This window comes from Magallana gigas, chromosome 3, assembly GCF_963853765.1.
Source record: "Magallana gigas chromosome 3, xbMagGiga1.1, whole genome shotgun sequence".
Taxonomy (NCBI): domain Eukaryota; kingdom Metazoa; phylum Mollusca; class Bivalvia; order Ostreida; family Ostreidae; genus Magallana; species Magallana gigas.
The window spans coordinates 16,000,305-16,023,680 of record NC_088855.1 but is presented as its reverse complement, the minus strand read 5'-3'; the positions used below and the strand labels follow the sequence as shown (position 1 = coordinate 16,023,680).

The window sequence follows — 23,376 nt, the reverse complement described above, 5'->3', positions numbered from 1 at the left end:
ACGATCCCGGAACAAGTAAATGTAAATCCCATAACTTTTACCAAGACATCAGGAAACTGAATGCTCCTCGACCATTGGTAGATGCGATAATCATGAGCCGCTGTATTTTTGTCTCTTAAAAAAAGTCATGGCATTTTAATCCATCATGCTAGCAACTCTATATGCTATATTGATGCCACAGTATAATTAAAAACAACACGAGCGAATGACACAGTAAATATCAAAGTATATTAAGTTGGATACCGTTACATATTAATATAAATACATGGTAAATGGATGAAATCATTATGTAAGGATTTTTTTTGGTTATTTGCAGTTTCTTCTGTTATTTTAGATTTCGGTGCGTTATAAAAGACTACTTTGAGTCAGATATGTTTGTTGAATGAAAAGGTGTTCATCAATAAGACACCCTTATTATCAAATAAAAATAAAAGCAAATAATCTGATATGATTCCTTGCATTGTACATATATATTTCATTGATTCTAATATGTGACTGTAATTTACGTGAAATAGGATGCGTCACAAGAGATTCAACGTCATAATGTTTATGACGTCACAATATCTTTCGAAATTACATACATTCTGCAAGTAGGTATTTCCGTAACAACAAAAATGGGTATATTTCAAAGTTGTTTGCGAAAGAATAACAAAGTCAGCGTTGCTCCGTGTATGGACGAGGAGGACGCGGCCTACGAACAGATACAGAAAGTCAACATGGAACAGGCATATGAGGAAACTCGGATGAAAACCATCGCAGACATGTTCTGTGTTACATCTGCCAAAGACTGTAGAGAGGATGATGGCGGTCATCATGGCGTTATTAATTCCAGTGAGGAGAAGGCAGATCCTCAGAATAGCTTTAAATCCAGTGTTCCAAAGCTACCCCGGATTGACGAACATATTTGGCGAATCAGGATTTTGGACGACGATGCTGTATATCAAAAATGGAAAGGTATGTATGCAGTAAATGCTCTACCACACAATTGATGTTAACTATTTTTCTTGAAACGTATTGAGTATACATGATACTGTATTTCCATAAAACATTTGATTTTTTTTTTTTTACAGAAAGGGTTCACAACAATCTCAAAGAGAAGGGTCTGTGGAAAGAAGATAAATTGTCTCCCTTAAGACAGAGACAACGGGAAAGAAGACTGACCATGGAGGCAAAGTGAAGAGAGGGGCCCGGAAATAAAGGCTCATAACGGAAGAAAATTGATTGTAAAACAAGAAATGCATACAATTGTCGAACTGATTGAAGTCATTTTCATTAGCTGAAATATGTGATAATCAATGCACATTTTGTATGTAAAAATGAGGGTTTATTACCAAAATTCTCAATTAAGTTTTTGTTTTAACGTAGTTCTTTCTTACCATTACATGTAACAGTTTGTTGATTGCAAAAATGAAGGTCGTGTATTTTTGTATAAATAATTTTTTAAACATTTTTATAAAATTAAGTTTAACACTTCAAAATGTGCAATTCATTCCCGTGATCCTCCTGAAAGAAGTCTATATCAAATAAATATTTGTGTGATATCTTTGACGTTTGTTTATATGATTTTCGTTTACCATTCAGTGAAATACATGTACATGTATACAGATCTGTCGATGCAACGTGGGCTTTGTGATCTTTTATAGGACAATTAAGTACTAACAATCAGAATATTAAATGACAAGGAATGTTATGCAAAGGCGATATTTTCATCATCAACGTTTGTACTTGGATGATCAACAGGTGTGGCTTGCCGTTGGATGGACAAATAATTATAAAAGGGCAAAAATATCTTAATTCAACTTCATTTTCAAGGCTGAGAGAGCGTAGGAGGTTTAACAAAAGCAAAAATAAATGTTGGCCTAAATATTTCAAAAACATATTTTTACTTCAAAAGACTTTTTAGAAGCTTATGTAACTTTAGACCTTGAAAACGACAATGGAATTCTTTAGATAAACCTATTTGAAGTCAGACATTAAAATCTCATCTTCGGAAATTTTGTGAATGTTCGCTAGCGTATTTTATGTGAGAAAATAATTTTCAGTTCTTGGGGTAAATAAAGATTCCAAAATATGATTTTTTAACAGTTAATTTTTAAAAAATCATTGAACAAAACATACAGCTAGTCAACTTCAAACGAGATTGTAGCATTTTCTTGTTTAATTATCTCATTATGGTGTATAATTAAGGAGTGATGAAGATGTATCGTTCGGGATATTTAAGGTTTGTTTGTCAGAAAATGATAGAGTTGAAAATAATAATCTTATTATTTCAGTCAATTTTTATCTGCTGCAAAAGAAACCAAAGCCGTCTTAATTTCACGGGCAATATGTCATTTTCTTTAAATAAGACAATCAAACAAGCATAATTATACTTGCAAATAATAAGGGCTGTTTTCTCGTAATACCTTTTCCTCAGGGATAAAATTATCACAAAAGAGAAAGATTTTTTTTTTACAAAATTGTCATGGAATAAAACGGTCGCCAAATATTCTATACTTTCATGAAACTGATAAAGGAATTCCATTCAAGATTTCATTGAGAACCAACAGGCACTGCCCAATTTTTTACGAGGCACGTGGGAACAAACTGGGTTAAAACTCAGATTCAAGAAAATAAGTAGTGAAGACTGGGTATATCAACTGTGAAGGGGAGGAGGTGGGTGGGGTAAGGGGTGTTATATTGGGCAATACAAAATGATGCATCATTTGCTTACCCTTTTATAGAAAATCTTATATAGTAATCTAACCGGTGTGTGTGTGTGTGCCTGTGGGGTGGGGGTTGTGGGTTGCCTAATGCATTGCTATAGTATTGTCTTTTACTAATTAACAATGTTCAATTGTCAATGAGTCCATGACTAATTAGGGGAAATGAAATTCCTTTACTTAGAGGTAAATAACAAGATGTAAAAAATAAGACAGTCTCGCAAAATTAAAAGCGTCGGAATATTTATAAACGCAACTGTAAATTGTTCATAGCTTGATCCAACTTTATACATGTACATACATATACAATTAAATTTGTATGTACCTGATCAAAATCGAGTGTCCTGCAGACAAAAGCAATAAATACATTTAAAATGAATCATCTTCTAGGTCTAACAAGGTGTGAGATATGGATCAATATACATATTTATACTGCTAAAGTTTTACGACTCAACGAGGAAATAAGCATTTGAATTGGCCTTGAAAATTTAAAATTTTCCTTCATTTTTTTTTTTACATATATTAAATAATTCAACAAAAAGACAAGTATGAAAAACTTTACGCTTAAAAGTTGTTTTATTGTAGTTTAATTTGGGAAACTGCTTTAGAGAAGGGATTTTTCTTTAAAGATTTTGTTCTCTTTATTTCTTCGGGGCATAGAAGCAACGACTCCGAACTTTTGGAATAAGACAGCAACAAAGGAGTTCGGAACGGGTCAAGGCCGGTATCAATGGGGGTCAACACACTTCCAGTCAAGGTCAAACACTTCACGTCCGGTCTGCCCATCAAAGACACTGCGATTCTGTCTTCTCCAACCAAAGTTACGTAAGTCGGGATATAATCGATAGTAAGTTCCCAACTAACTGAACCATCTTGCTTCATGGCGACTATTTTCCTTTGATCTTTCAAGATCAAAAAGATGGTTTCCCCTTCTGAAGAGCAGCAAAAATGGTCATATGGCGTCACTGTTTGATGTAATACTTTCAAATTATCTCCATTCATATCTATCTTTTTAATCAAGACTTGGGACTGAATTTTGCACAAAACAATTAAACCGTTGTCCGTATAATGAATGTCATGTATATCACAAAGCTTAAACTCGATGGATTTCTTGTCGCTTTCATGTACTTTGTTCTTTTCTGCAGAATAAAACCTAATACAATATCCACATGAAACTGCGAATTCGTCTTTAGATGAACCTATTCTGGTCAAACCTTGAAAACTTTCGGCGAATTTTTTCACTGTCAGAAATTTTCCCGTGGTTCCATACACCGCAATCTCACCGCTCTTGGTTGTTATGACGATTCTTCCATCACCCAGCACAGAAATACCCGAGCATACAAAATGTTCGCTCGATGGCGCTTCGTGTTCTTCTTCCTTCCATTTCTCAGTCAGAATCTTAATGCTCTCTTCCATGTCCAAATCATCTTCCATCTGTTCCACAAACGACCGGATACTGAGTTCAGAGGTGGTGGAAACGGACGAGAAGCGATGTGGGGCGCTGTCGTCTGGATCTCTGGACTCGCCACTGGATACAGACTGGCGCTTCCCGTCATCCGCTGGATCTTCGAACACACAGAATGCCATGTGACAAGAGCTCTTCGATCCTTCGTCAAAAACTAGCTCCGCATAAACAATGTCCATCTTTATTCTTGTGCACTGCCTCTTCGTGTCTGTGTGCTTTGTGCCGTGGTTTATAGTGCGTGAATTTGAACACGGAAGATATGTCGAGATATAGACACAGTGTTTATGTCCTTGTTTGCACAAGTGAGATATGAAGACGGACGCCTTTTGATGAAAATTGTCGTCTTAGGGTTTTCAAGTGCGAAAATGGTACAAAGAAATCTCAAGTATACTATTCTTCATAATTCCTCATTGTATATGTAAATATGGTATAAATCTTGCTCTTTAGGTGAAAGAAGGTAGGTAGGGATGGTGACTATCATATTTAACCTTGTTGAGAGAGAGCAAAGAAGCCCCCCCCCCCCCCCCCCAACATACTTAAAGGAAATACTAGTATACTATTTATCTTATATTTAAAAACATACAGATCATTTTAAATGAACAAACCCCACCACAATTTTTCAAGTGTGAAAAAAATAAAATGGAAAGATGTCGCAACAGTCCATATACAGATCTTATTTTAAAACAAGGAGACGATGGGAGGCAATACACCCCCCCCCCCCCAATATCACACACATTGACAACTTGGCCATTAATTTTCCGGCTTTTTACCTATTTTAACCTTTCAGATATTTTGGGGTTAAGTCTGTCCCGCCTCTTTCAAAAACGAAGCTTCGCGTCTACAGGTATTATTTCACACACTGACTTACTTCCTGCTCAAGCATGAAATAAAATAATTTCCTTTCAAAAATACATATTTCATCATGCCTTCTACAGATATTAATAAAAAAAAATTCATCAGTTACACCTAATGATGTATTTTTTTTTGCTTTAAAGATCTACTGAATTGAATTCATCTTTACATATGTGCAGTAGCCTTTTAATACTGTCTTGTTTTATGGCACAGGACTGATAGTAATGTCATTCATAATTTAGGTAACATCCCTTTTGCAAAAGATGAACTGCAGCGTGTTGCCAGTAATGCTAAGGAAAAAACTTTCTTACATATATATTCTCATCTATTAATGCTAGATCTCTTTTGCTGCATGATTTTAAATATTCTTCCTTTATATGTACCATGCACTTTAGAAGTACAATAGAAGAAACCAACATAGCTTATAGTATCATTTTAATCAATGACATGTACAAATAAATTCATCATTAAAAAAAGACTGTACAACAAGTAGTATACTGTTTACTGCTGCGGCTGCTACCACTCTAGCACAAAGAGGGGTAACTCTAACATCCACAAACAATAGAGAAAATCCTCATCTCCTTGCAAAATTCTAAGTATCCTTTCAGGAAAACACATTGATAAAAAGGTGATTGTTCACTTGTAAACCATGAAATGATGTCCATGATCATGAATACAGTCACACATTTACACATTATCAGTATCTTGCACTCGCTGGGACACCTGCTCAGTTTTCTATCACACCTTCCGTGGAACACCTGGTTTATCTCCTGCCTCGCCCTCGCCCCCTCCCTCCTCTGGTTCCTCGCCCCCTCCCTCCTCTGCCACGACCGCCTCTCATACCTGGGAAATAAAATGAATTTTTAATCACAGTCACATGTCAGCATAAAAAGTGATGTTGAAATGTGGGAGATATGAGATATATAGGTTTTGGATAAATGCTGAGCAAAGATTGAAGCAGTTTTGGTAAATTTAAAATAATTGTGTAATTTTTTCTTTTTTTAATTTAAATTGAATAGCTTGCTCAATAATTAATCATAACCATGAACTTGTAATAAAAAATTTCTTAATATTTCTCCTTTTTGCTGGTTTTTGACGTCAATTTTTTTCTCAAATCCGACATTTTGGCCAAAAAAATTGCAGTACAAGTATGTACAACCCTGCATAAAATATTAGGGCTGGGACGATACTTTTCTTAGCCGATTCGGTACATATCACAATGCACGATACGATACATTGCAAAACATGAATAAGGGTCAAAAATTTATTCAATCTGTCGATGTATTATCGCATGTCCAAAGTTATTTTGATATATTTAAAATGGCACAATTTAAAAGTTACTTTAGTCTCGTATACACTTCTTTTTCATAAATAAGTAATCCAAAAGTTTTCAACTCTCCAGATTTAGCTTCCTAACAGTTTTGACAACTTTACGAGGTTTTCCGCCATCTTTGTACTTTCATATTAGGCGCGCGCACTAAAAATAACCGATATATGAAGCTCGGATATTTTTGGAAAATAAAAAAAGTTTGCTTATGTATCGTTGTATTAAAGGTAAATGTATTGATCCAAATATCGTCAAAATGAATACTGTGATACACCAGTGCATTGTCCCATCCCTAAAAAATATGCGATTCAATTTCATTTCGATCAATCTATCTGATACCAACATGAACAAATTTTCCAAACCCACTAGTTTAAAACCTGCTATCAAAACACATACATTTCTGTCTGTGACAAATTACAACTTATTCATTTGATCAGTGTTACACATACAAAATCATGACTTTCACAGATTTATTTGTCTGATAATCTCAATCACTGGGTTTCAGAAAGTTATGCAGCTTTAAATGAGCGAGACAAAAAAACGAAATGTGCATCTTGAAGATCTGTTTAATTCCTTTTGGTATAGACTAATTTAAAATTAGTTTATTTCGGCCAGTCAAAATTCAAAGTACACTTACCGCCCTCTCTGCCCTTCTTCTGTTTGGCTTTTGGTGTGTCATCAATCAGTAAGGTGTCCAATGGTAAACTGTCTGGTAAGATGTAGTATCTGATGTTGTTCCCTCGTATACTCAGAGTATCAACCTGTACTGGGTCTTTGTTTTTTATGGTCATTTTGACTGCTTTTAGATGGGTATTCATACATACATCCACACCTTCAAACAAAAAAATAATAAAAAAAACATTATTTACTGTGCATTTCATTTTAAAAAAAAACTTCTGGTAAAATAATCAAGAGAAACAATATTTTTTATGTCAATTGAAATTGAGTACTAAATATATTTTCACTTAATTATAAATTTACACACAGACTATAAGTCAAGGCCTAAAAAAAGTAGTGTTTTTAGGGTAACCAGACCTAACCAATCCTACCATTTTTTACAATTGTGATTTTTATATTATTTCTAATAAAAACCCATTATTAAATATGACACCAACAAACAATCTTAGGATTCATGCAGAAAAAAATATGATAAAATAAAAAAGATTCCCTACCTACCTAACCTAATTTTTTTATCAGTGTACCCCTAAACACACATTTTTTTAATTGGCCAAATCACAGGCCACTCAACTTTTTTTTTAAAATATTAACCAACAAGGAATAATATCAAGTGGATAATGTATTACCATAATTTTGGAAACTTGCAATTGACTTGCAGATTTATTGATGGTAACAAAAATATGGTTAACATTCATGACTCCAAATCAAGGTGACATTACATACCAATTTACTGGCTATGAGGTTGATAGCAAGTTTACTCAACTCAACTGTCCCCAAAAATAGCAACTATTTCATGAAGCGTATTCGAGGGAAAAAGTTGCTGTCTAGGGGAACAATAAACTTGCTATCAACCAAAAAGTCCCTACATATGAATAGATATTATACTGAAGAAAACTCTATTTGTCAGTGATGCAGATTTTATTGATGGGTAAATAAATGAAGAATTGTACGACTTTGAATTTAACAAAGCAAGTTGAATTACATCAGAAGGTTCCTAGATTAAAAATGAGGGAAATCAAATGAATAAAGTTCTAGAACATTATCCATTACATACAAAACAGTCTTCAAAATTAAGCAGTAACCCGATGACCGAGGCTAGTAAAATCGGGATCGGGCTACCAAATATTATTTTCGCACATTCCCGATGGGCTAGTACATTATTTCCGGCGGTCATTGAAATTATGACACCATTTTTAAAATATAAGGAAGGTGCTATCCCGGGTAAAAAAAAAACCATCAAAAGGACCGCTCTAACAGAAAAAGAAAAGGTTAGGTGGAAGAAGAGGTATGAAGAAAAACGTCAACGGAAATTTCAGCGAGCTTAGCTGGTGGAAGAAGGAAAACGTTGTAAACTGGTGTGATTCATGATCATAGTGATGCTGGAATAGTCACCCCATCAGTAAATCCAGGAGAGTAGGAATTCATCTTTTACCTTTCTTATGTTTAACATATTGTTTAAAGATTTACTTATACTTCAGAAAAAGTTGACAACCTTTGTTTTTATATATATAGGATGAAAGTGATGATGAAGAACTGGAAGAAGAGTATGACTATGAGGATTCTGAAGAATCTGACAATGAAATGACAGGGCTAGAAGTTGAGAGTTCGAGCTATTGTAGTGCAGTGCTAACTTTCAATGCATTACTAAATAAAAAGTCATTTTTTGTCAAGTTATTTTTATTGTTCTTGATTTGGGCTAATAAAATTTTGTTTGGGCTACCAGATTTTGTAACCACACTTGCCCTATGGGCTTGTAGTATAAAAAGTTAGGTGCAAAGACTGCAAATAGCCTAGCTAATAATCAAGACAAGTAATGAAAATGAATAAAATATTGTGATACATTGCAATACATATGTATATATCACAATATTGAATAAGTTTTTTTAATCTGAATAACAGGCACTATCATTTATTGCCTTCTGCTATGTGCAGGGTTCGACATTAACCTTAGTCCGTTAGTCACAGACTAATTGATTTTGAGTCGGACTAACAAAATTTCTGTCTTATCAGTCCGGTTGGACTAATAAAAAAAATCTGCTTTAAAAATTGTGTTAATTATGGATGTTGCAAAGCCACTGCAATTGTCGACAACTTCCTGGAAAACGGTGACTTTATTTTTACAGTAAATTGATATATGGGGTCCGATATATGATACATTTTGGTGATTATAGCGTTACGAGTGAAAACAACAGAGGTATGCAGGATATTATGGGTGATTTGATAATTTTTTTGCCCTAAGGGGATGTCTGAGAAAATAGGTAACTAGCACACATGTTCACAACAACCCTGGCTTTGATAGATTTCATTTATTTTTGACGGACTAATAAAATTGCATGCGGACTAGTTAAAGTTAACAGACACTAGTCCGGCAGGACTAATACATAAAAAAGTTAGTGTCGACCCCTGATGTGTCAGGCAATATAATTTTTCCCACTTGGGCGAATAAAATCAGTCTGTCGCTCACTTTCAGTCAAAACTAGTACATTGTTTACCTGTTACAGTTCCATGCACCTGTGTCCCATTCTTGAGCTCAATGGTCACTGTTTCATGGCTAAGTTTCATCAAAAATCTGCAAAATGAAATAAAACAAATCATGCATTTAAGAAGTACTGGCAATGATTTATGTATTGCTTATTGAATTTAAGTGTCAACTTTAAATACACACTTCAAAGGTCTATCTATCAGAGAAGGAGAGTATACGTAAACAAGTTCATATTTCTATACATGCTATATAAAAGTGCATCCATGGATAGATATCATAGACAAGTGCCGATTCTTCTTCAGAGGGGCATAAGGTACATTGAAAAATCAGACTTCAGGATAGTAAAACTGTGATTGCCAAAATATCAAATTCATGAAAATAAATTAAAATCTAGATAACATGTATACAAACACGTATCAATTGATGCTTGACGGACGATTGTAGTACGTATCCATCAATGTATATTGGATCGCTGCTCTAAAACAGCAGACTGACAATAATATCTATACAATTTAACTTCTTCGTCAAGATAAACCGAAGTGTCATCACTCTCAATATACCACACACTGTCATAAATTCTATGAACATCATCTTTGTTTACAATTTTGCCGGCAAATACATTTCCTCGACATCGGGTACAAATGTAAAGTATGAACAGAATATGCAATGCAAAGTGAAGATCATAGTTTCTAGATACTAAATTCTTAGTTCTGAGCAGAATCATACCTTATAAGTTTCATGATTACTGCGGATTGAACAATCCACGAGACAAAAATTCAGAGATGGCGGTTTTCGTTCCAAAAACGCTACGTCAATGTTAATTGGACGCTTGAAATGTTGGCACACACTAAAGGAAGAAACCGTTGACGTATGCCGTCAGACATTCACGAAATACTTTCATGGATATTTTAAAGAGATATCGATGTACAGGTAGAATCAGTAATACATTGTAGTCTTAGTTCATGTAGAAATGAATTTCATTTGGCATTCCCTTAACTCTTACATGCATTACATTGTTTAGATAATAATTATATCAATTTAAATATTCCTGTTCATGAGTTTCTTGACTTCAGGGAACGATGAAAACATTATTTATTGTTGTACCTGTAGTGCAAGAATGTAAAGTTTTTCATTGTATTAATATTGGTTCTGGGGGATAATTCAAACTCATTAAAATTGACATTGTAAAATTTCCAAAAACAGACTTCAGACCACCCCCCCCCCCTTCCACGCAAACCTATTTTATCCCTAACAAAATTATCCATCGGAATCCCCCTTATTTATCAGTTTATGGATGGTATTGGTTCAGAGATGGATGTAAAATTACATGTGATATAAACAGTAATCATTGCTTCTTACGGCGTTTTATACAGAATATATATTGAGTATAGCGATCATGTTGCCGATATTACGGGTTAATTAAAGGGACCTAGACACGATTTGAGATGAATTTTTTTTCCTTTTTTTGGTATAAAATGGTTAACTCGAGGATTTAATTAAATTGATTCACCAAAATTTGAATGTAAGAAGTCAAGTTACAAGCGAGACACGGAGGAAAGAAGTCGTGGCTAAGTAAACAAAGATCGAGTCTTATATTTGTTAATTTACAAATAATGTAAAGTAGAGAAATTACCATTTCTCTGACAAAATACACTGTGGCAAACATGATACTGATTCAATGAGTTCATAAATAATTTTATCAACAAAAAAGCAACATTAGACTGAAACTGATACCAATAAAACACTACGTAAACAATTACAGGACTTGAGTTTTGTGTTACAAAACAAAGAACTCTAATCACTGTAACTCGCTTGTAACACAATATTAATTTTGAATTTAATATCTTTACAAATCATTAATAAAATCCCTATTGACTATTTTAGACATTTAAAATGAAAAAAATTTTAGAAACATTTGAGCTCAAATCGTGTCCAAGTCCCTTTCAGTATTTTTCGTGCATCGTCCGCTATCTTTATACTGCAGAAAACGCCACGAAAGTATTTTATTGTTTGAAAACTTTTTTTTTTTTTTTTTTGCTTTTCAGTAGATATAGATATATATATGAGGAACGATATTTGCAAATGATAATATTTATACTATAATATTTACCTTTTTCAGTGTCTTTGTTTGTGATAAGGAATCGATTTTATATGTACAGTCCAATAAATTCAAATGACGTATTGTTGGGTCTCAAGGGGTTTGCATACTTAAAAGAAATGAAAATCACATGAATATGTCAATATTATTCTGATAATCTGATATTTAATCGAGCAATTGCTGATAATTATACGTCGGGGCATGATTAAATCTATTAGTAAGCAAAAATTACATGTATTACCTCATAATATTGATGCATAATATAATCATTCCTTATTCCTATAAATGTATTATACGTATACACGTAGGTTGTTACTTTTTATAGCCTGGGTCTCACCAGGCTATAAAAAATAACAACCTACGTGTATATAATACATTGATATGCCACATTGAACACAATGGGTGAAAAAACTTAAAAGAGAAAAAGCACACCGTTTAGATCATATGTAATGTTATTTTCACGCTAAAATTCACGTTCAAATTACTAGCTTAATGACCAACTTTCCATGCCAATAGCCGAATATTAATCGGAATATTCCTCAAAGTTTTACATTTTGTCTAAGACTTGCTTTATTCAGAAATTATAACATATGATACATTGTAACATGTATCTGGAGAGTAAAACGTGAAATAAGGAATAGTTTTATACTAAATATAAATAACCACAAAAAATTTATTGATAAAAGTTTTCATTGGTTTCTTTCGTATTTTCTATTCTTAATATTTTACCCATTTTCAGGCATCAATAGTAAATTTTGAAAAAATGATCAAAGAAAATTCTTTAAATATTCATTATAATTATATTGACTTAATTGAAATTATGAGGTCATTGACCAAATTGAGAGATAGTTTAATTTGAGTCTGATTTTTTAAGATTTTTTTTTAGCATGTCAACTAGTTTCTGATATACATGTACTTGGAATTATTGAATTTTAAAAATAATAGTTTTAAAAAATTAACGTCTTACATCTATATACTATTGCTAATTTAAATGATCCAGAAATTTCATAGCGATAAATGCAAAGGAAAAATTTTACTATAATTTCCCCGTTTTCTTTTGAATCTTCCGTAACAGTTGACATTGCGTATAATGCGCATAAACAATACATGTAATTGTCACTAAGTTACATCTTGAAATATGCCATTGTATAAACAGACATCTGTTTCAGGTTCTCAGACAGCATTCAAGTTGTGCAATTTTTGTGAAAAATAAAATTTCAGTAAAAATTTTATTTACTGTAGTGCTGAGACACCTTTTGTCTTATACTCTGTATGAAAGATAACTCTTATCCAATACTGCTTAAAAAGGAAGAAAGAAATCATCGAGTTATCGCCGATGAGTACATGTACATATCAATTTTATTGTTTTATTAACCAAAGAAAAAAAAACAGCAATGCAAACAATAACAAATAAATAAATGTTTACATGTACATTTAACAACAGTGAATGGTATCGTCTGCCGATACCATTTTTTTCAGCCTTTGTTGTCTTGACAACCTCGAGTCGCATCCAGCGATATCGGCCCTAGAAATCTTGGTACTATCTTGGAAAGAGGAAAGGCAAGGAACATTTTTTCGCTTTTCCCAAAATCGGAAGATTTTGTCTTTAGTTTAGAGGTGGATTGCGCTGGATTGGAATGTGGACATGTTACGGTCAGGGGTGACCGACGATTGGGTTCTATTTATAGAAAAGTGAGTTGTCACGTGACAAAAAGATATAGAATAAAAAGTCCCAAAGTTTGAAGGTAGCTCGCAATATTATTTCCAGAAGATGAAAAATCATTGTTTTCCAATCGTTTGGTGTGATAAGCTGCAAAGAAAAGAAGGACCAATGAACAAACAATTTTAGAAATAAGAGCAATTACGAAAGAAACCATCAGATTTTGTGACTGCCGTATATGATTGTCGATCAATTAGTCACAAACAAATAGAAATAAACATTTGCCCATTTTTAAGCCCTTTCTACATAATCAGTAAATATTTTACTTGTAGCCTGCATCAACAGATGTGAGAACGACATTGTCAAGATAATTATGTTGATCCGTTTTGATAAAATATTATTTAAAATTAATTTCCACATGTTATTTATCGATCGAATTAATTACTTTGTCCTTCAAAATAAGATTAATCATCATTGATAATAATAAGCTGCTTTTACTTACCGCACCACTTTTCATCGGAGTCATCAAAACAGTCACTGACTCTATCGCACACACGTGACATAGGCAGACAATCATATTTGTTCCCGCCACATTTGAAATTTCCAGCACATGGGTCTTTGGTCGAGGAATCTATAATTATTGTGAATAAGTAAATATTACTTGATAAGAAAGCTTACAAATCTTATGAGCTTGAGACTGATTTTTTTAATAATATATGTACATTAATTAAATATAAAAAATATCTAATTACCGGAAAGCTTCCATTTTATTCCTAGTCTCCAAATTTCTGAAACAAGAAAAAAAACATTTTTCATGAACTATGAAGTAAGGTTTGAAATAAATGCAGCATACAAATATTAGCATTATAATCTGTCAAATCACATATACGTGCATTATATGTTACATCATGTATGAGATGCCGTTTTGCCATGAACAATTATCACGCATACATTCATGAACGAATCAAAACAGAAGTTTCAAGTTTAGTAGAACTTTGGAAGTTTCAATATGCAAATATCCAAAAATATATACATACGATCAAATTGACACGAGCTATCCGGACTCTCGTCCGAATTATCTCCACAGTGGTCTACATTGTCACACCTCAAGGACTTGTCGATACACCACAGGTTCTTACAGAGGTAATCACCTCTCCTCGGACACCCATCTACAAATTAAATAAATATAACATAAGATAGAATATAAATCAGTGCTCTCTGACTGATCATCAAATTAAAGATAAATTAACGTGCGAGTAGTGTTCGATTAAGTAAAAGGAAATATTATATTTCAAATTAAATTTATCATAATTCTTTTTCTACAAAAAATCAAATATATTATACAGCTCACCGTCTGTGACATTATCAACAGCTGTGAATATGAAGTTAAGTCTGTCCTCGCGTGAGATCGCTCCCCTCAGCCTGATGTATAATCCGGGTCCCGAACTCAACCACTGACCAATCGTCATGTTAGTCGCGGAGTACCTCCCCAACAGCTCGCCTCTGGAAGTCGTGCCGCTTATAACCTCCAAACTGTTGTCTGGATACTCGGCCCATCCTAAATAAAGCAAAACATTTTTTGAACTTTACACTATTAAAAAATTATGCTTATAGTATGTGGTAAAAGTGTAGCAATCCAAGGCTTCAATCATCAAGAATAGCCGCTTCAATTTTCTTAATTGTCATCAAACTCATCATAAAATATTGGATTTATTTTTTAAAAATCTTTTCAAATGAGTGATCCACTACCTTCAATTCAAAATTATTTTTAAAAATCCTTTACATGTACATGTTATGTTTGTTATCTTGATTGCAAAGTTCAGAGGTAGTACCTTGGCCAAACACGATTTCTGTTAATCTCAATAGGATGCCGTCTGGATTTTTCTTGGCTGGTTTTCTGATGATCCAGATACAGTCAAACATAGCGGGTAATCCTGGAGTTAGGTAATCCAGATTAAGAATCCCTCCAGATGAGTGTTCTATTATTTTGCTACAGTCTGGAAATCGCAGAGAGAAAAATGTCAAAATTTGTCGAGAAATGAATTACATGTAGCTTGTACAATTAAAACATACAGCATCGTATAAAGTTATGAGAAATCTAGTATGTTGTGATGTATTAAGCGTACTAACTAGTGCTAGGCATTGTATTCCACTGCCCACTAGAGACAAATTGGTAGCTAGCTTTCCATCCAACGGGGTGGCAGCACCGATGTTTGGAACTTCCAGTATTGAAAACGAGGATGATCGTGCTCGATTTGGAAACTAGCACCGGACGCTCGTGCCGTGTGTATACTTTAGATGGCGAAGTTGTTCGTGGTCCATCATAAACCTTTAAGAATATCAAAGTGATAAAAATTATAGTTATTTTTTCATAAAAATTCTAAAAACTTTTACAAAAATGTAAGAATGACGTTAATTCGCATGCATATTGCTTCATTTGTATATAATGTGTTACGTTTTGAAATTCTAACGAATTTGGCCATCAATTAACAACCAATTCTGTATGAGTACTACCATTAAGGAACACAACAACTATAGATTAAAAAGAATAAGAATATAATTAGAGAACGGTTTGTTTGGAGGGTATACGATTATTACCAATTATCAAGATTTGGTATTCTGTTATGCAATTTCTCAAAGACAAAAAGGTATAAAAATCACATAGGCTGTCTTTTATTGGTAAAAACACAGTTTTTAACAAGGCCGGTTATGACAAGGAAGATTATGCTAATCCTTTATCACCAATCAGCGAATCAAGCACTCCTGTAGAAGCTAACACCTGCCGGCACGTGCATTAAGTGCCTACCTGTCGTCTCAATTGAATTATCAAAACCAAAGTTATTAACTAAAATCTGCAGAACAAGAACTAGGAGTGGGTTCGCTTTGATGGCGTTCCTGCCTGCAGCGAAATAGAGACCACTGCATGCAATCCTCATCGACATAAATAGCTATATCCGCCACACACATGTCATTTCTAGGACAACCATTAAAAAAATTGTTCATTAATGTTTATACCTGAAGAGTGCTGACGGACGCCAAATCCCAGTCGTCAAATATAATCCGGATTTTGCCGTACGGATCTAGGTTGGTTATTATGTACGTGAACGTTTCGTCGTTCAGAGCGTAGCGGTCGGGGAAATTCGGTGATGATATTTCCCCTCTGTCTCCTCCAAACATTGAGGAGGACACGGTTCCTCGGATTTGTTGAACTTTTTCTGTTAAGAAAAATGAATTGTACATTATAATATTTTAGATATTTGCAGTGAGTTGTTTGAAAAAAGAGCGAAGACGTGTAATTCAAGAATAGAAATTATAGCTACAACTATTACAACGCAAATTTATTTTACCATAGCGAAAACGCAATAAAGACACTTTAAAATATATGGTGACAAGCACTGCTCCAATGAATGTGCATGACTTTTTGTAATATTCTTAAATTTCGATATCGCATTGTAAAAATTTCTTTTCTGGTAACATCTTATAATGAGTAAAAAGTACGTACCAACAACCTCATACTTGACCCGGAAGCGCTTGCCAGTAGTTCCGGTTCCATTGGAGATACAGTGACGTATTTTGACATTAGAAGAAATGGAAATGTATTCTTCCTCGCTGCCAGCGTGAAAATTCCTGAGATTTTTGGAGTGATAAGGCTGGTCAACCTCGTGGATTTGGAGATGATCACAACTGAAAGGAATACAAAATATACTTATCACTGGCAAGTTAATTGGCAATGATGCCCTGAAATCATTTTTCAATGTAATAACCCAGTTTTTCAAGAAATATTGGTATCAACTAAAGCATCGATACATCGTTGGTGAAGACTGGTAAATGCATGTTTAATTTTATAAGACTATATACGCTATGCATCAGATAAACTTCTATAAAGGAAAAAAAAAGAAATGTATCAATAGCAATTAAATAGGCTTACCCCGGAATGCATAGATTTCTGTGCTTAGACTTTTGGACAGCAGGACAATTTGGGAAGTTTACGCCCATTAGTGTGATCTTTACTTTGCAGGTACTACAGCCTCTTATTTCTACATTGCACGAATGCCCGAGGTAAAAGTCCGAGGTGTAGTTGTCGGGATAATCGTATGATGTCACATACCCGAAGTCGCCTTTCTCAACAGAGAACTTGACCGTTTCATGATTTTGAAAACAAGATGTAGTTCCTACAGAAAAGAAATAAAGCTAGATTATAATCTTAGATAAATGTACGCATAATCAGGGACGTACGTTATGTTAAGATGCGTAAATAAAGTGCAGCATGTATAATAATTCACAATTTTTAAAACCCCCAAAATCCTAAATTAAAAATAAATCACATCTTCACGACTGAATTAAAGTTTATCTTTGTAGAAGGGTATTCAACTTACCCCTATCCATGCCGACCTGAAGGCAAGCCGCTGATGTTATTAGAAATGAAGTTAACAGCCAACCTGGAGTAAATAAAGTAGATAAAACAGATTGTTAGTCAATCTCCTATGGAAGTTTTTTAAGCGAGATAGTGACAACTGGCTATATGTCTTCCAGTTAATTGGGAGTCTATATCGCGATGTCTTGGGAACTTTACAAAGTTCATGTGCAGCTCGTTTATAATCGAGTTCGGAAACATCAACATTACAAGAAAATTTATGTAAGTCAAGTTTTCTCTTTTGACGTTTATTGCAATTCAAAATCTTGATACGATAAACAAATAACATGAAAAATAAATCAGAACCATGATTGATTTTTTTTTTTAATTTTTGGTGTGTTCGTGTTTTTAAAAATATTTTGTTGATTATGTTTAGAAATTAAGATCTTGGGTTTTCACTATTACTTTGTTTAAACAATCTAAAGGAGCTGAGCTAAAATATACGCACAGTATTAATATAAAGCAACATGCGCTTGGGAGCTCACAAATCTTGCAGAGATATCAAACTAAAACAATATTTATCTTTTTAAAAACATTCCTGGAAAAAAGCTAATAAAAACATGTCAGGTTTCATCCATGCGGCGTGACGCGCAAAGTACACTTCAACATTATACATAGTGAAATAAAACGACCGTAAAAACAGAGTGTTAATCGAGGTAGTCATTCCTCCGTAAGATAATCACTTCCAATTCCTTCCCTTTCAGAGATACATGGAGGATTTTTTGCTGTTATAACAACAGTGAAATCTTTGATAAAGAAAAGTAGAAACCAAGCGCTTGATGATTCTAAAATCCATTTAACAAATACTAGTATACACAAATATCATCTGCGTTTCAAAGAAATTCCATGAAAACAATTCCTCTAGAATTTCTGAGTTTCTACCACGGGGCAGCAGCATCAATCAACCCACTGACATAATTTCTCCATTGTTTTTTGTTTCAGTAAATCAAAAATATCTGATAAAAAGGTATTTATATATTTTATTTTCAAAACAAATTTAACCGAAGAGAACTTTTTAAACAGTTCTCTTAATGTTAGATGACAACGAATTTCAAGTCAAAGGAAAATAAAAATAAAATGCTATTTCATCCATTAAACCCGTCATAATAATGTTGCGAATTAGGAACTTGAATAGAACAACTTTCTTTTTAAAGATAATTACGTGTACATCGTTCAGAAATTCTTGATTGCTTTGGTTTAATACGACCGTTATATAATTATATGCATATTCAATAACACAAAAATTGTCAAATGATTGAAAACACATTTCTTAAATAGTAAAGTCTAAAAATAACCCTTTAGTTACCTGTTGAATGAAAACGATCGTTCTTCAATATAATTTCCATCCTGAATGGCATATAGAGTCTCCTACGGGTGATTTCACTTGGCCAACTAATTAAGATGTTTTGAATACATGTCACCGAGGAATAAACTGTGAAAAATAAAAAAAACCTCAAGCTCAGATAATTCAATTCTTAGATAAGATTTCTATACGAGTACAGCTATGGAGCTTTTAAAAGAGAAAACATTTGGAATCGGGGTATGAAAAGCAACTGACGTGGAAAAAAAATTTCAGTTGATTCACAGCGGGGGAAAATAACCCATCATTCACCGGGCCAAACCACGTGATTGGTCATTGAGATACCTTGAAATGCTAATCGCCATTGACATTTGGTAAGATTACATCTTATGAAATAAAACAAAGTATCTTCCCGTGATTTGTACTTTTAATCTATGAAAACAACAGCTGTTCTAAAGGGAAGACTTAAACGCCGACGAAACGGCATGAGACAAAAGACTCGGAAAAACATTACTAGCGGAAACACGTTCGTTCAGAAAGAAATTAAGAAAATAAAAATATCAATCCTCTCCTTCGCTTATTAACCTAACAACGCTAAAATAGATCAATTTTACGCCTGCTTCCCACTGCATAGTGAGCATAGCATTCAATCTATTGCAAGGGCGAACAGACAAAGTTATATATCAGCTTGCTTCATTTCTTGGTCGGTAGATATATGGCAGTGTTTGACTATCCATGTCAAGTTTATTTCGTAGGTTTTTTGCGCCTTCTTCAGTAGCCCTTAGATTCTTGATAGCTTCTCCAGAAGGAATACTTGGCTAATTACATGCATCATCAAAGATGTATTACACTGGGAGGCCGTGTCTATTATAATGAGTTTATAGTATGCCATAAAATCTTTAATAGTTCAAAACAAATGCGATGCGTCGATATCCTTTTATTTTCTCGATCGACGCATCTTATGTAACGTGGTACATGTATCAACTTTGCAAACATTAGCAGTGGGGGACAAATAATGTCAACGATTTGTGAAAGGGAAATTCAAATATTTAAATATTTAGCAAAATCAGGCCATGAATCTGACAAAAGATATTAGGTACTGTTATGTAAGTCGATGCATGTGATTAAAATCAATGATAACTGTTTACAGTTTCTGGTCACGGTTTGGTTAAAATTATTGAATTCGTTAGAAATGAATAGGAACCATCCATTAAATAGAACAAGTTCATTATAATTCTATATAAAATTTTAGTTTGGGTGTATAAACATTGATATTATTTGCCGCTGGTCTGGTGGTGGGGCCGGGGCTAATTATGCGCAAAACTCCGTGTAGAAAGGGATTAAAAAGCCGATAATGATCTGTGAAATGACCAAGCATGTAGGCCGGGCGTCCGATTGGGGGACACTTCGAGCTGTGCTAATCCTTTTACCTCTTTGTCCACCCCATTGGCATTTTGTCGCCCCATAAGACGATCTGGCACAAATTGCCACTCGCGTCTTTTCACATCTGCTAGTAAAGGTGTATTCCGCCAAAATGAGCGAACAAAAGCTTCGCTATTTGTTGAATGCTTCTGAATACTAGTAAGGGAGGGGAAGGGTAAAAAGTAAATGCTTAAGGTTAATTTTTCCCTACTAGACTCCGCTATCTTAAGTATTGTCGAAACAATTTATCACCTAATCCAATTCTGGAAAGACGTGAGTTTACCCGAAGTGTATATAAAACAACTACTCCTCTAATGATAGCGAGCACGTTTGTATAAACAAGAGTCTTCTTTAAAAATGACAGCAAAGTTTTCAGTAGTGGGGTTATCTGATCAGAAATAATCTAAGATTAAAAAGATATGTTTCTTCTTTAGAAGGCTCAAACATCTACATTTGTATATCTGATCAGTGCGTAGTGCTCCTTTTGCTCTTTTAAAAGTTAAAGTTATCTGAAGGATGTCAAACAATAGAAAGTTCCCGTATATTGTTTATGGTACACAAGATATTCGTTGATAATTTTTACTTTTCAAAGCTGATACAAGAAACGTAAAATATTGTAGAACAAAAATCGAATTCTACTATATCAAAGGAAACCCACGCTTCACATCGGATAAGATATTCCAGAATGATGAGTTATTTTAGATTTATATTTGAATTCACTATCGTAACGCCAATGCAAAATACCGTGATTAATTTCGATGAAAATTTTCAGTGAAACAGATTTAAAAGGAGGGTTAAAATTTCGGTGCAACAAAGGAGGAATAAAAAGAGAAATATTTAGAGATGACTAATAGTTTTTAATCCAATGAACATGCCACATGAGTAAATATTTCTTAGATTAACAAAACAGCATTTTATTTGTCTTATCAGAGACCTAGAAGTGGCACTTTAAGATGAAAAGTCTGCGACACGACCCAACATTCGATTAGCTGATGAAACAGATAGAGTCGACAAGTTTGGGGTTTTTTTTTTAGTTTGAGGACGGCCAAAATATCACTTAACAACTAAAACACGTTAAGAGAACCCAACTCCCGTGCCATTTGCAATATTTGTTTTTTTTCTTTCGATAAAAAAAAAATATAGAGACAACGTAATCATATCATTATTAGGGAGAATGGGTGGAAGGGAGTGAAATATTTCAAAGAATAACGGTACATGATTGTGTGTGTTATATTTGTCATCAAAAGCGAAAAGGCCTTGATACATTGGTGTGAGAGGTATCGATTCAAGCAAAGCCTTACATATAATTAATTGTAATTATGGTCAGTACGATAAATCAATTCACAGACTACTCTATAAAAATCGAAATTCAAACAAAATTATTTCTCTTTTGAATAAAGTTTTGAGTTAGAAAAATAAAGAAATCTAAGAACAAATTCTGGAGTTTCAATTTCGCTTCAAAATACCAGATAGAAGAAATAATAACACGATCTTCCATGCAGTAGTTAATAAAAATCATTATCTTACCTTAAAGACTGACGGACGTCCAGATTAATCTATATAATGATCCAGAAAAGAGAAGCACTTATCCCGGCCACAACACGGCAAGATTGACGGAATATCGAACATATGTATATTTATATACCAGGGGCCAAACACCACCGCTCAGACACAGTACATTAGTACACTAAATGAAGGCGGTACTATGGGACTCGATTAATCTGACCACGAAAAGCTGCCAGACCGCCCTAAGTACTTGTGAGTAGTAAACACTTTTATACAGTCGGATCAGAGCTGCTGAGAGGATAATTGACAAATTCCTAGCTTAAAAAAGCCGCTATCTTGTTAATTTTACACCGAGACAATTAAGTTGGGATGTCGACTGTTTTGCTGCCACAGATGTCAAGGCATACCCTCCTTAAGATAGGAGATTCTATCAGAAACGCACTTTTTTACATCAACTTCTCGATCTAATTTTTTTTAAATGTGTGATTAAGTTGGCTGCAGTTGATTATAGAGAAGAAGAAAAAGGGAGGAAAAATTCTCCCCTCTTGATATAATATATAACGTTAGGTACTTGAATAAATCACACGAAGAAACAATTCTAAAGGAACAGAGTTCTCGAGTTTTCATTTTTGTCAGCACTATGAAATAAATTTAAAAGCGTTTGCGGAGATAATTTAAGATGAGCATGACGTCGTTGCTGCTCTTGTGTTCATTTCCGTTTGATTTAGAACGATCGGAAACCGAATTGAGCAAAATTGTGACCGATTGTTTTATTTTTATCTCAGAAATCATGCTTTTCAGGATTTAACAATTTAAGAACGTTGAATTGTATTCAATTAGTGTGCACGATTTATTAAAAAAAAACAAAAACCCAGTTTAATTTAATACCACTATAGATGGCTGTATACATGCATATTTTTATACTGGGATCATGTCCAGTTAATATCTGCCATATACTATTAAATTAATTAATTATGATAAATTTGTAACTAGGAAACATTAATTTTCATCAGATTGAATGACATATGACAAGCTTATCAGAGCGTGTTTCGTAACTCCAGGACATAGACGTGTTTTCACGCTATTAGTGTGACCATCAGGTACTTTTGACACTTGCATGACGCTTTACAGGTATCCTTAAACATGGTATAACGATATCAATTGAGGAAACAAAACACCTTTAAAAAAACAATTACAAAATCTGATTTGTAGAAGGACGCCCATGAATCATGCAAATGCATTTCTTTACGAGAATGTTGTTCAAATGAAAAAAGTACATATTACGAAATCTTGAAGGTTTTTTATCAAAACGCTGAAATTGCGATAAAATCTGATTAACAAACGACAGGACAGAAATCGAAAATATATAATTTCATACAATCTCAAACCAGTGTTTCAACCGTTGTCTGGAATGGAGGAAAGCATGGCTCGGTTTTAGATTTGAAAAATAGCAGCGTATGCCTGAAATTT

At 33.9% G+C, this 23,376-nt stretch overlaps 3 protein-coding genes across 4 annotated transcripts; 1 reads left to right on the top strand and 2 right to left on the bottom strand.

Annotated features, from left to right (window-relative positions):
* The first annotated feature begins 586 nt into the window (after nt 1–586).
* LOC105349133 (hypothetical protein) lies at nt 587–1,391 on the top strand. The gene is made up of 2 exons (XM_011458829.4): nt 587–954; nt 1,071–1,391. Exons 1-2 carry the CDS (start codon nt 615–617, stop codon nt 1,175–1,177), a joined length of 447 nt encoding a protein of 148 aa, XP_011457131.3. The 5' UTR covers nt 587–614; the 3' UTR covers nt 1,178–1,391.
* A 4,046-nt stretch (nt 1,392–5,437) lies between these two features.
* LOC105349132 (small nuclear ribonucleoprotein Sm D1) lies at nt 5,438–10,364 on the bottom strand. Its single transcript, XM_011458828.4, has 4 exons — nt 10,233–10,364; nt 9,517–9,593; nt 6,984–7,178; nt 5,438–5,862 (listed from the first exon to the last, which is right to left on the bottom strand). The coding sequence occupies exons 1-4, from the start codon at nt 10,244–10,246 to the stop codon at nt 5,783–5,785; spliced, it is 366 nt and encodes a 121-aa protein (XP_011457130.1). The 5' UTR covers nt 10,247–10,364; the 3' UTR covers nt 5,438–5,782.
* Nucleotides 10,365–12,936: 2,572 nt separating this feature from the next.
* Nucleotides 12,937–22,547, bottom strand: LOC105349131 (suppressor of tumorigenicity 14 protein homolog). Of its 2 annotated transcripts, none has more exons than XM_011458827.4 (13): nt 21,928–22,547; nt 18,985–19,110; nt 17,641–17,703; nt 17,193–17,436; nt 16,767–16,948; nt 16,280–16,479; nt 15,395–15,593; nt 15,097–15,261; nt 14,616–14,822; nt 14,302–14,433; nt 14,017–14,052; nt 13,767–13,895; nt 12,937–13,414 (listed from the first exon to the last, which is right to left on the bottom strand). In XM_011458827.4, the coding sequence occupies exons 2-13, from the start codon at nt 19,034–19,036 to the stop codon at nt 13,305–13,307; spliced, it is 1,719 nt and encodes a 572-aa protein (XP_011457129.2). In that variant the 5' UTR covers nt 19,037–19,110; nt 21,928–22,547; the 3' UTR covers nt 12,937–13,304. The 2 variants fall into 2 exon arrangements, with proteins under 2 accessions (XP_011457129.2, XP_065934742.1); XM_066078670.1 differs by lacking the exon at nt 21,928–22,547 and adding an exon at nt 19,237–19,602.
* Between the last annotated feature and the right edge of the window lie 829 nt (nt 22,548–23,376).